The 15,887-nt window shown below is 37.0% G+C and overlaps 2 protein-coding genes across 2 annotated transcripts; both read left to right on the forward strand.

The window, feature by feature from the left end:
* The first annotated feature begins 1,945 nt into the window (after nt 1-1,945).
* On the forward strand, nt 1,946-2,881 carry LOC120225865 (olfactory receptor 1013-like). Its single transcript, XM_039224049.1, has one exon. It carries the CDS (start codon nt 1,946-1,948, stop codon nt 2,879-2,881), a length of 936 nt encoding a protein of 311 aa, XP_039079980.1.
* A 5,766-nt stretch (nt 2,882-8,647) lies between these two features.
* LOC120225871 (olfactory receptor 9G4) lies at nt 8,648-9,601 on the forward strand. Its single transcript, XM_039224055.1, has one exon. The coding sequence runs from the start codon at nt 8,663-8,665 to the stop codon at nt 9,599-9,601; it is 939 nt and encodes a 312-aa protein (XP_039079986.1). The 5' UTR covers nt 8,648-8,662.
* The last annotated feature ends 6,286 nt before the right edge of the window (nt 9,602-15,887 follow it).

Raw genomic sequence — 15,887 nt, forward strand, 5'->3', positions numbered from 1 at the left:
GGCATGTAACCAGCTTTAAGTCTATTAATGAACACAAGTAAAGGTCATAAGAGTTCTTTGTTGTATGTCTCCATTTATAAGAATACTATTCAATGTATTAAGCATTATATTTGACTCACTCTCTTCACAAGGATTCTTGGAAGAATCATTTCAAAGTTGGTACCAAAATGTTGATGTTTAATTCTCAAATTCTTGGTTGACTTACCTGTCTTTTGGATGCTACTAATTTTATACATGGGATGCTAAAAAGTTTCAAGTCAAGTTTGTTGTCCCCACAGAAGAGTGGGTAGGACTTATTGGTGTGAAACAGGTTCTATACTTGCCCCTGTGCTGTGTCTTGGCCTTCTTTTGCCTTTTCACTTTCTTATTTCATTATCACATTTACCTGTGTCTTATATCTCACCCTAAACACCTTCAACCATTTTTTAATTTGTACAAGCAAGGACATACATATTCACATATGTATATGTTCACATATACGTTTATTTTATATTTTAATAACTGGAGAGGCAAACATGGGAGATTGGGAAAGAAAAGTCTCTTGCAATTTTCATTCCCAAGAAAACTCTGCAGTTAAGCCCAGCAATTTACCAGCTTATATAAAAGCCACATATTGAAGATGGGGAGGTTTCTGTGTGAGAACACAGGAAACTCTAAGGAATCATAGCATAGGTACAGTTAGAAGTCCTAGGGAGGTAAAGCACATTTTTCTGAAGGAGAGATTACTGAGGGAAGAAACTGTGAAATCATAGAGAATGCAATACATGGTTTTAACATCCAGCTTTTAAAGCGCTTAATCACATCTGCGATCTCTTAATGGCTCACTGAACAGAAGAGGGTAGGTGAGACAATAGGGTTTTGCAGCTTATTGGTTTATTTAAAATTGGCAGCAGCAAGATCAGAACTCAAGTCTGTTGGTTCTTGGTCTTAAGCTGCTTCCAGGAACATACTTTGTGAAAAGTGACAGTCTTAAATTCTAAGGGAATTAAAGTGTCACTTATTCCAAGCTTCTTTTGCTTATTATGAAGAACTTCTACTTTGATAATTAATTATAGCATATGTATGTGTGTATGTATGTGTTTACTTATGTATTTTAATGTTAAAAAGTATAGATTTTTACCATCAAATAGATACAAACACAAGAGAACAATTCTTTATTTTGCTAGCTCAGTTTTAAGTCCATCACTTACCATATGAGCAAAATTAAGTTTTTTTTTATTATTTCCCTCAAGCATAAGAGATTTTTATTTATTGCTTTCAAGGAAGTTATAGTAAATGCATTTCCAAGGATATTCCAAAATTTTCTAGGACTAATGGAAGTTAGCTTCTTCATGTAATTGCCTAGTAAAGACAAGAGGAGTTGATGACCAGAAGAGAAACCAGATTATTCCTTCAAGCTTCTTTTTTCATATCTTTCACAGGGTGCTCAATCACCTCAAGTGCAAAGAGAATAAAGAAGCAGCTCAATCACCCTCTCCTAAAAAGGAGGAAAAAGTCATTGAAAAATATATGGTGACAGGGAATAAAAGGTACAGCATAGTGAATATAGTAAATGGTATTTTCATAGCATTCTATGGGAAGAGATAGTGGCTACATTTGTGGTGAGCATAGCATAATCTATAAATGTGTTGAATCACTATGTTGCACATCTGAAATTAGTGTAGCATTGTGTGTCAACTGTACTCAAAGAAAAAGATATGGTGGCACACACTATGTTATGAGCATAATAATTGAACTCCCGAGGCTGCATAGAACTGATTTCTCAGTTATGTTAAAAGAGTGACAGCCCCTGTAGCATGAACATGTCTCACAAAGAACAACATATACATGTCACTTGGGTTTTCCAGTGATCTCAAATGCCAAATGATAAGAGAAGTTGATATACTGAAATGGTGACACAGTTATTAATCTCTCCACAGAAAAGGACCATAGAAATCCAAAATCAATGGATGAGAAAAATTTCACCAAAGTGAAAGAATTTATACTTTTAGGGTTCACAGAAGACTTGTGGTTACAGAGAGTACTCTTTGTCATTTTCCTCACCATCTATGTCATCAGTCTGTCAGGGAATGTCACCTTGATTTCCCTGATCTGTGCTGATTCTCGACTCCACACACCCATGTATTTCTTCATTGGAAATCTTTCATTCCTGGATCTCTGGTACTCTTCTGTCTATGCTCCCAAAATCCTTATGACCTGCATTGCAGAAGACAAAAGCATCTCCTTTGCTGGCTGCCTCGCTCAGTTCTTCTTCTCAGCTGGGCTGGCATACAGTGAGTGTTACCTGTTGGCCGCCATGGCTTATGACCGCTATGTGGCCATCTCCAACCCTCTGCTTTATTCCCAGGCGATGTCTTCAAGGTTATGTGCCAGTCTTGTTGCAGTTTCATACTTTGGTGGCTTTCTTAACTCAACCATCATTACCAGTGAGACATTTACCCTGAGCTTCTGTGGGAACAATGTCATTGATGATTATTTTTGTGATCTGCCCCCCCTTGTAAAGCTGGCCTGTGACGTGAAGGAGAGCTACCAGGCTGTGCTCTATTTCATACTGGCCTCCAATGTCATTACTCCCAGTGTGCTCATCCTCGCCTCTTACCTCTTCATCGCTGCTGCCATCTCAAAGATCCGCTCCTCCCAAGGCCGTCTCAAGGCCGTCTCCACTTGTGGCTCTCATCTGACAGCTGTCACCTTGTACTATGGCTCTATTCTCTTCATTTACTCCCGACCAAGTACCAGCTATGCCCTAGAAAGGGACAAAGTGATTTCAGTCTTCTATACTGTGGTGATACCAATGTTGAATCCTTTGATCTATAGCTTAAGGAATAAAGATGTTAAAGATGCTCTGAAGAAAATGCTAGATAGGGCAACATTTTCTTAAATGAAAACAGTTGGGAAACATGGCTATATCTTTTTTTCTAGGTTATCTCCATGTCATTGCTATTAGCCTAGAATCTCAGAAATAATGAAAATGATCAAAAAATAAAACTATTGGATAATGTGGAAACCCTAGACTGCAATTTTCTTTTTATGTTGGTGCTAATGTATTTGAATACGTGTTTAAAATAAATGAGGTAGGAACATTTGGAAAAACTGCTATCCCTGCCAGCTGGAGATAGAGTCTAAAATTCCCAGGAAAGTGAAGGAGAATTTTTTTTTTTTAATTTTCACTTGGCATTTCATAAGTTACCTCTAAGTATATTTTAATCTTTAAGTGGGAGTAAGAAAACTGGTTACAGAATCATTGTGATGATTAGATGGATTGAATGACTTACTTCAAATCATGTAGTTCATTGGGGAGGAAACAGGAATGCAAACCCAGGGCTTCTGACTCCAAAGGTTCTTGCCCCATTTGTTGGGAGAGCAAGTTAGGAAGTTGTAAATAAAAATTATATTGTAAAATGCCCTTAAAAATAAGTTTAACTTTTCTTTTCTCATTTCCTTCCTTCCTTTCTTCCTTCTTTCCTTCTTTCTTTCCTTCCTTCTTCATCCCTTCCTCTTGCCATGATACAAAGATATTTTTGTGATAGACACAGGAAACAATAAATATCTTGGAGTCACAGTGAGCTTCTAGTGAAAGAGTATTTTCCTCACCAATTAGAAGAATTAAGGGCAAAAGAATAGCAGCTGTATGAAGACAGAAGTGGAGATGTAGACAGAAATAAATAAAGAGAGAGACAGATTTCAAAGACCTTTATATCCATGAGAAGGTTCATAGTGAAAATCTACTAGGTGAAACAATAATTGACAGCCATTAAGGTTCTGCGATTGTTTGTTTATTTGCTTGTTCAATGTGATGTATGAATTAGTGAGAAATTAGAAAATATTTACTCAAGATGTCTCACATTCCTAATTTTAAGTCATTATTTTGTATACAAAACATGAAGTTGTACCACAGAAAAAAGCCTTACTGTTGGTAACCAAGTATATTCATTTGCGAGTGTTGCCATAACAAATTACCACAGAATGGGTGTCTGGAACAAATAAATTCTCTCACAGAACAAAATAAATTCTCTCACAGTTCTGGATGCTAAAAGGGCAAGATCAAGATGCCATAAGGTTGATTTGTTCCAAGACCTCTTTCCTTTGCTTGCACACAGCCACCCTCTCACTTTCTCCTCACAGGGTCTTTCTGTGTAGCCCTGGTATCCTTTGTGTGTCCAAATGTCCACGTCTTCTTCTTATGAAAACACAGGTCAGATTGGAGTAGAGGTCACTCTAACCATCTCATTCTCACTTAATCACCTCTATAAACTCCCTATCTCCAAAAACACATTCTGAGTTACTATCAGACAACATATGAATTTGGAAAGATTGTCATTTGACCCATAATATCAGAGATTAATAGAAGTTTCCTGATGAATGAGACAGGAAAATAGAAAAAGAAAAAGAAAAAAATATACATAAAGAAATGATATACTCTAAAACTTTTTAATTAGAACATTTTGGAGAGTTTCTATTATCAGACATGCTTATGATATATAGTGACTTAATGGTAAAAGAGTGAAATTTTTATAAAATATTTTTCATCATATCCTAATTAATATGTCATCCTCATATTCGAAGCAAACTCTAATTGATTCTTTAGAGACTGAGATAGATAGTGCTAGGCTGTTCTGTGGAAGAGGTCTCAAAGGGCTATTGAGAAAATACATATATTGGGTCCAACGAAGCATGCCAAAATATCAGAGGAGAAAAGTCTGTAACTTCTAGCATCTCTCATTCATGATCAAGGGTAAGCATTTGGAACCTGGGGTACTTAAGTGCTTTTACCTCTCGTTGGCCTCAGCTCAGTTAGAAGGGGGATACAGCATTTGGCAAATACCACACACACACACACACACACACACACACACACACACACACATTTTCTAAATACGATTCAGATTCCACTATTGATATGCCTAATCTTCATCTAGAATTTGAAATTCAGTCTGGTGGTTATGCTGAGTCATTATATATTCACTTACACAGTGAGGTGGACAGAGGACAAGAAAGTTGACATGCTTTTGGACTCCAACCGTTGTGATGCTCTGAGCTGTCTAAGCTACTAGGGTGTGATATTTTCACTTCTTGCTCCTCATTTTCAGAGGGACACATGCCAGAGGGACACATTCTTCCCTCCAAGTTTTAGTGCCGCAGTGAAGGGAGGAGGGAACAGGGGAACACACATCTTAAGAAATCATTCTATATGGCTGCTTTAGCATGATTGACTCTGACTTCTGTGTATTTTATTTCACATTCATACTTTCATTGGGATTTATTTCAAATTCAAGATAGGTTTTAGTGAATCTTGATAGTTATGAGTATGATGGTTATGAGTCTTTTCTTTAATAATCTTCCTTCTAAGTGATACAGTACACTGAGTCAGAAAAGTTCGGTTGAGGGTAAATTTGTCCTAAGTAGTTTGTACTAGGTTAAAAGTAGACAATATTTTGAGGAAAACAGCTTCAAGATATACACAATCTAATCACTCATTTACTCATTCTGGAAATATGTATTAAGTGCCAATGAGTTGCTGGGGACTGTTCTATAAGCTGGATATAACAATAAACAAAAGAAAAAAATCCTACTGACCTGTGTCTTGCATGCTGGTGGGGAACAATGGACAATATACAATATTCAGGAGTTAGAAGATGATGCTAGGTCTTGGGGAAAATAGAGCAGTCTGAGCTCACACACTCATCTCTATCAAGTCTCATTCAAATGTCATTTTCTGACAAAGGCCCATCCTCATCACTCTATTTTGAATCCCATGCCCTCTAGCCAGCAATCTCCATTATCTTGTTTTGCTCAGACTCTGCTCTATTTTCCCCAAGACATCTGTGTTGGTGTAAAGGCCCAAATCCTTAATATGGCTTCCAATAAGTTTGTGAGCTGATAACTCTTATGGCTCGCTCACTGGTTCCTCTCTCTACCTTGCCTTTACTTAACCTCTCTCAGCTCTTTGGGCTCACCAGACTCTCTCTCATGTGAGGGCTCTGATATATGTTCTTTCTGCTCATGGAACTCCTCTCCTCTCTCTCCTTACCCCTACAATGGACTGGCACTGGGCTCATTTCTCAGGTCTCATTTCAATATCTCTGCTTCTGTGAAGATTTTGAACAGTAGACCAAAACATTATTTTTTTTCATCAGAAGAGTAGTACTAACCACTGTCAGATATTTTCATTTATATCCCAAATTATATTATATTAAAAATTAGCTTAATAAGGCACAGATATTTTTCATTGTATAGACAAATGATAACACAGCAGAGGAAGTTCAGAGTAACTACTGAGACAGTGGTTATCAACCATAGGTTTGTACTTTATCAATATAATAGCCATAAGTCCCTACCAAGATAACTATTACTCAAGCTTGAGGAAGTTCAGAAAAAAAATTAGTGTACAAATGAACACCAGTATAGCACTATAAACGTGAAGCTTCTGGGATGTGACTTGTGAAATTATTAAAGATAAATCAATTATGTGAGTAATTTAGTTTGGTTGAAGTCCTAAATAGATGAGGACAAGCAGTGGTAGAGGGTTGTAAAAATAAGTTAAAGCTCACTTATGGAGGGGGTATAGGACTAAAATATTTCTTTCTGTGCTAGTAAGACAAGATTCATTATATAATAACAGGTGGAGAAATTAATGATTTCAGGATTCCAAGCTTTATCTACCACAGTGTCATTGATTAAGTCATGTCCTCTCTAAACATTGTCAGCTACATTTGAGAGATAAGAACAGCTAATACTTAAAGATTAAGATACCTCCCTTCCTAACAAGCAGGAACAGTAGACTTTGGGGTAGAAAGTTTGCATTTGCATTCTATAGAGGTATAAATTGATTCTGGCTTAGCTCACATGAGAATGTTCTGAACATGGATGTAAATCACAATCCTTTTTCAGTTTTAGCTTTCTCCCACTACCTTTTTAGCTAAGGAGACAGTTAGCTGGCTACTGGGGCATTAACCTCAATTCTGTATGTTTTTTTCTTTTCTTCCAGGTTTTTATTTAAATTTGCATTAGTTAACATATAGTGTAGTATTGGTTTCAGGTGCAGAATTTAGTGAGTCATTATTTACACATAACACACAGTGCTCATCACAACAAGCTCCCTCCTTAATGCCCGTCACCCATCTAGCCCATCCCCCACCCACCTACCTCTAGCAACCTTCAGTTTGTTCTCTATAGCATGTTTTAAATTAGGCTCCTCCTGGGGCACCTGGATGGCTCAGTTGATTAGGTGTCTGACTTCGGCTTGGGTCATGATCTCACAGTTCGTGGGTTCGAGTCCTGCGTTGGGCTCTGTGCTGACAGCTAGCTCAGAGCCTGGAGCCTGCTTCAGATTCTGTATCTACCTCTCTCTCTGACCCTCCCCTGCTCACGCTGTCTCTCTCTCTATCTCTCTCTCAGAAATAAATAAAAAAGACATTAAAAATAATAAATTAGACTCCTTTTTAAAAAAATTTAATGTTTATTTACTTTTGAGAGAGAGATAGAGTCATGAGAGGGGAAAGGGGAGAGAGAGAGAGGCAAGACACAGGATACGAAGCAGGCTCCAGGCTTTGAGCTGTCAGTGCAGAGCCCAACATGGAGCTCGAACCCAACCCACAAACTGTGGGATCATGACTTGAGCTGAAGTTGGAAGCTCAACCAACTGAGCCACCCAAGTGCCCTAGACTTCTCCTTTTAACTTCTCCCTTGGAGCTCTAGAGTTTCAAGATAACTTGGAAGGATTCGTGGCTTCTCCATGAATCCTTCACAGCAAAAATGGATTTTTTCCCAATGTTCAGCATTCACTATATAAAAAAAAATACCTCAGCTACTTATATAAATCTCACAGCTACAATAGAAAGTGGGGAGAAAACATTCTGAAAGAAGAAAGGATTCTTAAAGATCTTTTTATTAAATAAAGAAATTCAGTTTGTCAGAGGATTATAATGTTGTCTTGGCTAGGAAAACAAAAGAAAAAAATTACTTAAAAAAGACATAAATTGCTTATCAGCTGGGGGTACATATTCTTGATAAAGAAAATTCTGGGTTCAAATACCAGCTCTGCTATTGACCAGTCCTGTGACTTTGGAATGATTTCTTAAACTCCATGAGAAACATAGTAGTACCTACTTTCTGAAGTTGTGGAAAGGATTAAGTGGGTTAAGATTAGGATTTAAAATAGTAACTGGAGCACACACACACACACACACACACACACACCGTATATATATATATATATATACAACATGTTCATATTTATATAATCATCATTATGCCTGACACATAAATTCTCAATAATACTTGAAGGATACTAAAATTTTTTGAGCACTCACTATATACTTAGCATTGGGTTGGGTATTTTCATGCATGTCTCCTTCACTCAATCAAATAACCTGCTGGGGGCTGTATTTTTCTTATCTGTTTGGTAAGACTAAAGGACTTGTCCTGCATTCAACAATTACTAAGTGAAAGCCTTAGTTTCACAATCAGATTTTAACACCAATTCCTGTGGTCTTCCCAAGTGACAGACTGAAGTTCTATCATTCTAGGTAATCATGGATAAAAGTCCATAGATGTCCCAGTAATTACTGACTTAACTTATATCTTTGTTTATTGATTTCAATAGAAAAAAAGTGATTTTTTTTCCCCTCACAAACTTTATCAGGCTTTCTCCTCTGTGGACATGGAAATAGGAAATCGTACCTTTCTGAGTGAATTCATCCTGGTGGGCTTCTCAGCAGACCCACAGTGGCAGCTAATTCTATTCGGAATATTTCTGATGCTCTATTTGATGACTTTGTCAGGGAATATGACCCTGGTTATCCTAATCCGAGTTGACTCCCGCCTGCACACACCCATGTACTTTTTCATCGGCAATCTGTCCTTCTTGGATTTTTGGTACACCTCTGTGTACACTCCCAAAATCTTGGCTACTTGTATCTCAGAAGATAAACGCATTTCCTTGGCTGGGTGTGGAGCCCAGTTGTTTTTTTCCTGTGTTGTAGCCTACACTGAGTGCTATCTCCTGGCAGCCATGGCCTATGACCGGCATTCTGCGATATGCAACCCATTACTTTATTCAAGTATCATGTCCAATTCTCTCTGTACTGGACTCGTTGCTGGTTCCTACTTAGGAGGACTTTTGAACGCCATAGCCCATACTGCCAACACTTTCCGCCTGAGCTTCTGTGGTAAAAATATCATAGACCACTTCTTCTGTGATGCACCACCCTTGGTAAAAATGTCTTGTACGGACACCCACGTCTATGAAAAAGTCCTCCTGGGGGTGGTGGGCTTCACAGTCCTCTCCAGCATTCTTGCCATCTTGATTTCCTATTTCAACATCCTTCTGGCTATTCTGAGGATCCACTCGGCCTCAGGAAGGCGCAAGGCCTTCTCCACCTGTGCTTCACACCTCATCTCAGTCATGCTCTTCTATGGGTCCTTGCTTTTCATGTATTCAAGGCCAAGTTCTACCTACTCCCTGGAAAGAGACAAAGTAGCTGCTCTGTTCTACACTGTGGTCAACCCATTGCTCAATCCCCTCATCTACAGCCTGAGAAACAAAGATGTCAAAGAGGCCTTCTGGAAAGCAACACAAATCATGAGGCCACAGAGATAAAGGTTATCTTTTTGCAGAATGTTCTTATTGAGTAATTTCCCAAATAACTGGCTTATATTTATGTATACATGTTTCCAATCACTGCAATTTTTAAGTAAATACTACAAGTTGTACTTAAAGCAATGACACAATGAGGAAACTACTCTTTAATTGTTTATTATTATCTTGTGTGATTAAATTATTTCAAATCTCTTAAGATTGGGTTGTTTGCTGTTTCTCAATATTGCATTTTTGCTTCTTTGTAATGCTAGATTTACATAAAGCTTATCCTCTTGATTATCTTTGGGGGATCTTGGAAAGACAAGAGAAATTGAATAGTTTTTGTGCATGCACTTTGACTTTGAACCTTGGCAAGCAAATGTTTTTTTTTTTTTTTTAATTTTTAATGCTTATTTATTTTTGAGAGAGAGAGACAGAGAAAGCATGAGCAGGGTAGGGGCAGAGAGGGAGACACAGGATCTGAAGCAGGCTCCAGGCTCTGAGCAGTCAGCACAGAACCTGATGTAGGGCTTGAACCCTCGACCCCGTGAGATCATGACCTGAGCTGAAGTCAGATGTGCAAGCAAATTGTATTGTGTGGGGGAAAGAGCTAAAATTGTTAACTTTCTGGAAATTTACTGAAGATTTTAAAAATATTTATTTTTAGTAAGGCATTCTCTCACCATTTCTTCATAAAGCTCTAACTGAGTATATAGAAAGTATCCTTCTAAACCTTGTGTATTCTACATCATTTTAATATTAGGCAGTATGTTTAAGAGTTGTTTAGAACAAGCAAATGAACAAACAGCCAATTTATTTTTCTAAATCTTTGGATAGATATGTGTCTCTGGAATTGTGTACCACCTCAAAAGAGTGATCTCTCTAGGGAGATTGGAATGAGTACTCTGTTTTACACTCTCTCACTTCTACCACCACATATTCCCCATAAGGAAAAGATCAACAGCAAGTGGAACAAACCAAAACAAATAAACCACCAAAAGCCCCACTATATTCTAGACACAATTTTTCTCCTCCACCAGAAGATTTTAAGTATAATGAAACTTTTAGCTCAGTATTCAGTACATTGCAGAATTAGTTGATTTTTTAATACTCTTTAAACCACAAAGAAGACTAAAGATTATTAGCTACATGACAAAAGAATAGCCTGTGTCTCACAAGTTAGTACTTTATTATTAAAAGACTATAGCTATTGTTGTAATGAGCATATTTGTTTATTATTTATTTCTTTTTAATTTATAATTAAATCTATATATTTTTCATTTTATAAATTTTTAAATTTATTCAATTAATTAATTTTTTAAAATGTATTTTAACATACAGTGTACTATTGGTTTCAGGACTAGAACTCAGTGATTCATCACTTACATATAACACCCAGTGCTCATCCCAGCAAGTGCTCTCCTTAATGTCCACCACCCATTTAACCCATTCTTCCACTGATCTCCCCTCCAACAACACTGAGTTTATTCTCTATATTTAAGAATCTTTCGGGGCGCCTGGGTGGCTTAGTCGGTTAAGCGTCCGACTTTCGCTTAGGTCATGATCTCGCGGTTCGTGGGTTCGAGCCCTGCGTCGAACTGTGCTGACTGCCAGCTCAGAGCCTGGAGCCTGTTTCGGAGTCTGTGACTCCTTCTCTCTCTGACCCTCTCCTGCTCACGCTGTCTCTCTCTCTTTCTCTCTCTCCTAGAAATAAAAAAAAAAGAAAAAAAAAGAATCTCTCATGGTGTGCCTCCCTCTCTGTTTTTATCTAATTTTTCCTTCTCTTCTGGTAGCTTCCTCTGTTTGGTTTATAAATTCTACCTATTAGTGAAATTATATGATATTTGTCTTTCTCTACTGAGTTATTTCACCTAACCCCTTATCTGATATGTCATTTGCAAATATATTCTCCCATTTCATTGTTGCCCTTTAGTTTTGTTGATTGTTTGCTTCGATGTACAGAAGCTTTTTATCTTGATGAGGTCCAGATAGTTGATTTTTACTTTTGTTTCCCTTGCCTCCAGAGACAAATATTGTAAGAAATTGTTGTGGCAGAATTCAAAGATGTTGCTGCCTGTTTTCTCCTCTAGGATTTTGATTGGTTTCCTGTCTCCTATTTAGGTCTTTCATCCATCTTGAATTTATTTTTGTGTATGATGTAAGAAAGTGGTCTAGTTTCATTCTTCTGCATGTCGCTATCCAGTTTTACCAGCACCCTTTGTTGAAGAGACTTTTTTTTTTCCATTGGATATTTTTTCCTGCTTTGTTGAAGATTAGCTGACCACATATTTGTGTGTCCATTTCTGAGTTGTCTATTCTGTTCCATTTATCTATATGTCTATTTTTGTGCCGGTACAATACTGTCTTTGTGACTACATCTTTGTAATACAACTTGAAATCTGGAATTGTGATGCTTCCATATTTGATTTTCTTTTGCAATGTTACTTTGGCTATTTGGGGTCTTTTCCGGTTCCATACAAATTTCAGAATTTGTTGTTCTTGCTCTGTGAAGAATGCTAGTGTTATTTTGATAGGGTTTGCATTAGATGTGTAAATGGTTTTGGGTAGTGTAGACATTTTAACAATATTCAACAATCCTTGAGCATGGAATGTTTTTCCATTTCTTTGTAACTTCTTCAATTTCTTTCTTTTAAAAAAATTTAATGTTTTATTTATTTCTAAGAGAGAGATAGAGATAGAGAGAGAGAGAGACAGTGTGAGCAAGGGAGGGTCAGAGAGAGAGGGAGACACAGAATCTGAAGCAGGCTCCAGGCTCTGAGCTGTCAACACAGAGCCCAAAGCAGGGCTTGAACCCACAAACAGTAAGATCATGACCTAAGCCGAAGTCGGACGCTTAACGGACTGAGCCACCCAAGCACCCTTTAAATTTCTTTCATAAGTTTCTATGTTTTTCAGTGCACAGATCTTTTACCTCTTTCATTAGGTTTATTGCTAGGTATGTTATGGGTTTTTTTGTTTTTTTGTTTTTTTGGTGCAAATGTAAATTTACTAAATGTTCCAAAAAACATAGGATATCAGAATGGATTAAAAAAAACAAGATCCGGGGCGCCTGGGTGGCTTAGTCGGTTAAGCGTCCGACTTTCGCTTAGGTCATGATCTCGCGGTTCGTGGGTTCGGGCCCCGCGTCGGGCTCTGTGCTGACTGCCAGCTCAGAGCCTGGAGCCTGTTTCAGTCTGTGACTCCCTCTCTCTCTGACCCTCCCCTGCTCACACTGTCTCTCTCTCTCCTAGAAATAAATAAAACATTAAAAAAAAATAAAAAAAAAAAACAAGATCCATCAATAAGCTGCCTATAAGAGGCTCATCTTATATTTAAAGACACCTGCAGATTGAAAGTGAGGGGATGGGTAACCATCTATCACGCTTACTAATGGGGGTCAAATGAAAGACATAGTGGTCATACTTATATCAGACAAATTAAAGTTTAAAACAAAGGCAGCAACAAAAGATGAAGAAGGGCATTATATCATAATTAAGGGCTCTATCCATCTAGAAGATCTAACAATTGTAAATATTTATGCCTCTAACTTGGAAGAATCCAAATATATAAATCAATGAATAACAAACATGAGAAACTCATTGATAATAATGCAATAATAGTAGGGGCCTTTTACCTCACTTACAGCAATGGACAAATCCTTTAACCAGAAAATCACAAGGTACAATGGTTTTGAATGACACACTGGGCCAGATGGACTTAACAGATATGCAGAACATTTCATCCTGAGTACTCATTCTTCTCGAGTGCACATGAAACATTCTCCACAATCGATCACATACTGGGGCACAAATAAGCCCTTAACAGGTACAAAAATATTGAGATCATATAATGCATATTTTCAGATCACAATGTTATGACACCTGAAGTCAATTACAAGTAAAAAATGTTGGAAATCCCTCAAATACATGGAGGTTAAAGAACATTCTATTAAAGACTAGATGGGCTACCTATCAAATTAAAGAAGAAATTTTTAAAAATACATGGAAGCCAATGAAAATGAAAACAAGATAGTCCAAACACTTTGGGATACAACAAAGGCAGTCCTAAGAGTGAAGTAAAAGGAAATTCAGGCCTATCTCAAAAAGCAAGAACACCCCCAAATAAACAACCTAACCTTACACCTAAAGGAGCAAGAAAAGGAGCAGCAAATAAAGCCTAAAGCCATCAGAAGTGAAATAATAAAGATTAGAGCTGAAATAAATGATATAGAAACAACCAACGAAAAAACAAAATGAAACAAAACAAAAACACAGAACAGATCAATGAAACTAAATGCTGGTTCTTTGATAGAATAAACAAAATTGATAAACCTTTAGCCAGACTTGTCAAAAAGAAAAGAGAAAAGACCCACGTAGATAGACTCATGAATGAAAGAAGAGAGATCACAAGCAACACCACAGAAATACAAACATTTATAAGAAAATATTATGAAAAAACATATGTCAACAAACTGGACAATCTGGAAGAAATGAACAAATTCCTAGAAACTCATGCACTACCAAGACTGACACAGAAAGAAATAGAAAATTTGAACCGACCTATAACTAGTAAAGAAATTGAATCAGTTGTCAAAATTCTCATAAACAGGAGTCCTGGCCCAGATGGCTTTCCAGGGTAATTCTACTAGACATTTAAAGAAGGGTCGGTACCTATTCTTCTCAAAATATTCCAAAAATTAGAAATGAAAGAAAACTTCCAAACTCATTCTATGAAGCCAGAATTAATTACCTTGATTCCAAAACCAAACAAAGACTCCATTAAAAAGGGGAATTATAGGATAATATCCCTGTGAACATGGATACAAAAATTCCCAATAAGATACTAGCAAATCAAATTCAATGCTACATTAAAAGAATTATTCACCATTATCAAGGGGATTTATTCCTTGGCTACAGGGCTTGTTCAATATTAACAAATCAATCAACATGATACACCACATTAATAAAAGAATGGCTAAGAGCCATATGATCCTCTCAATAGATACCGAAAAAGCAGTTGACAAAATACAGTATCCTTTATAAAAACTCTCATGTAAGTAGGGATACAAGGAACAATTCTCAATATCATAAGGCCGTATATGAAAGACCCACAGCTAACATCACTCTCAATGGGGAAAAACTGAGGGCTTTCCCTTAAGATCAGGAACATGACAGGGATGTCCACTATCACCACTGTTGTTAATCATAGTACTGACAGTCTTAGCCTCAGAAATCAGCCTACAAAAAGAAATAAAAGGCATACAAACTGGCAAGGAAGAAGTCAAATGTTCACTCTTCACAGATGACATGATTCTCTATGTGGAAAACCCAAAAGACTCCACTAGAAAACTACTAGAACTGACATACGAATTCAACAAAGTCACAGGATATAATAACATACAGAAATTGGTTACATTTCTACACACCAATAATGAAGCAGCAGAAAGAGAAATCAAAGGATTGATCCCATTTACATTGTAATGGGCACATTTATAACATGCATCTAAATTAAAAATTTAGGACAAATAGGTGTATTCACTTCATCAGTTGTATTATCTCTGACACTTTCGATCTTTCTTTTCCTCTGTATTCATCAAATAATGCCTCGCTGTCTTCTCTTTTCATCACAGTATTCTTAATTTTTTAAAAATTCTTCTACTACAGAAATTCTGTAAGTGTTGGGTAACATAAGTCTCCAGAAGATCTTCACATTTCCATAAAACACAGTGTGCAAGGGGAAAAATAGGTAATCTTAGGAAAGATAGCAAAGTAAGTGTTAACCTTTTGTGATATTATAAGTAACATATGCACTTCTATTTTGCATTAAACCCCAATGCTGTTTTTTTTTAAAAAAATCTATATTAATATTAGATTGAATCAATATTTTATAATATATAGTCCAATCACTAGAGTAAATCAAACTAATATAAATATAACTTTTTCACTAGATTGCTTTGGATAGAAAACAAAGGTGGTTTCTTTGTTTTATTTTGTTTTGTGTTTAAAATTTTTTTCTAATATGTATTTTTGAGGGAGAGAGAAAAAGCACAAGCCAGGAAGGAGCAAAGAGAGAGGGGGACACCCAGAATCTGAAGCAGGCTCCATGTTTGTGTGATTAGAACCCAAGAATGGTGAGATCATGACTTGAACCAAAGTGGGACACTTAGCCAATTGAGACACCCAGGTGCCCCTTGTTTTGTTTTGTTTGGTATGGTTTTTGGTTTTTGTTTTTTTAAAGTCAATTCCTCAAGCTTCCGCTGAGGCAATGCGTTTTCCCCTGAGCACTGATTGGAGAAATTGATGTCAAT

This window comes from Hyaena hyaena, unplaced genomic scaffold (genome assembly GCF_003009895.1).
Source record: "Hyaena hyaena isolate Hyena2069 unplaced genomic scaffold, ASM300989v1 scaffold_1535, whole genome shotgun sequence".
Taxonomy (NCBI): domain Eukaryota; kingdom Metazoa; phylum Chordata; class Mammalia; order Carnivora; family Hyaenidae; genus Hyaena; species Hyaena hyaena.

Bases quoted from the DNA above. Each gene is read 5' to 3' on its own strand.
- LOC120225865 (XM_039224049.1), top strand. From the start codon at position 1,946: ATGGATGAGAAAAATTTCACCAAAGTGAAAGAATTTATACTTTTAGGG.
- LOC120225871 (XM_039224055.1), top strand. From the start codon at position 8,663: ATGGAAATAGGAAATCGTACCTTTCTGAGTGAATTCATCCTGGTGGGC.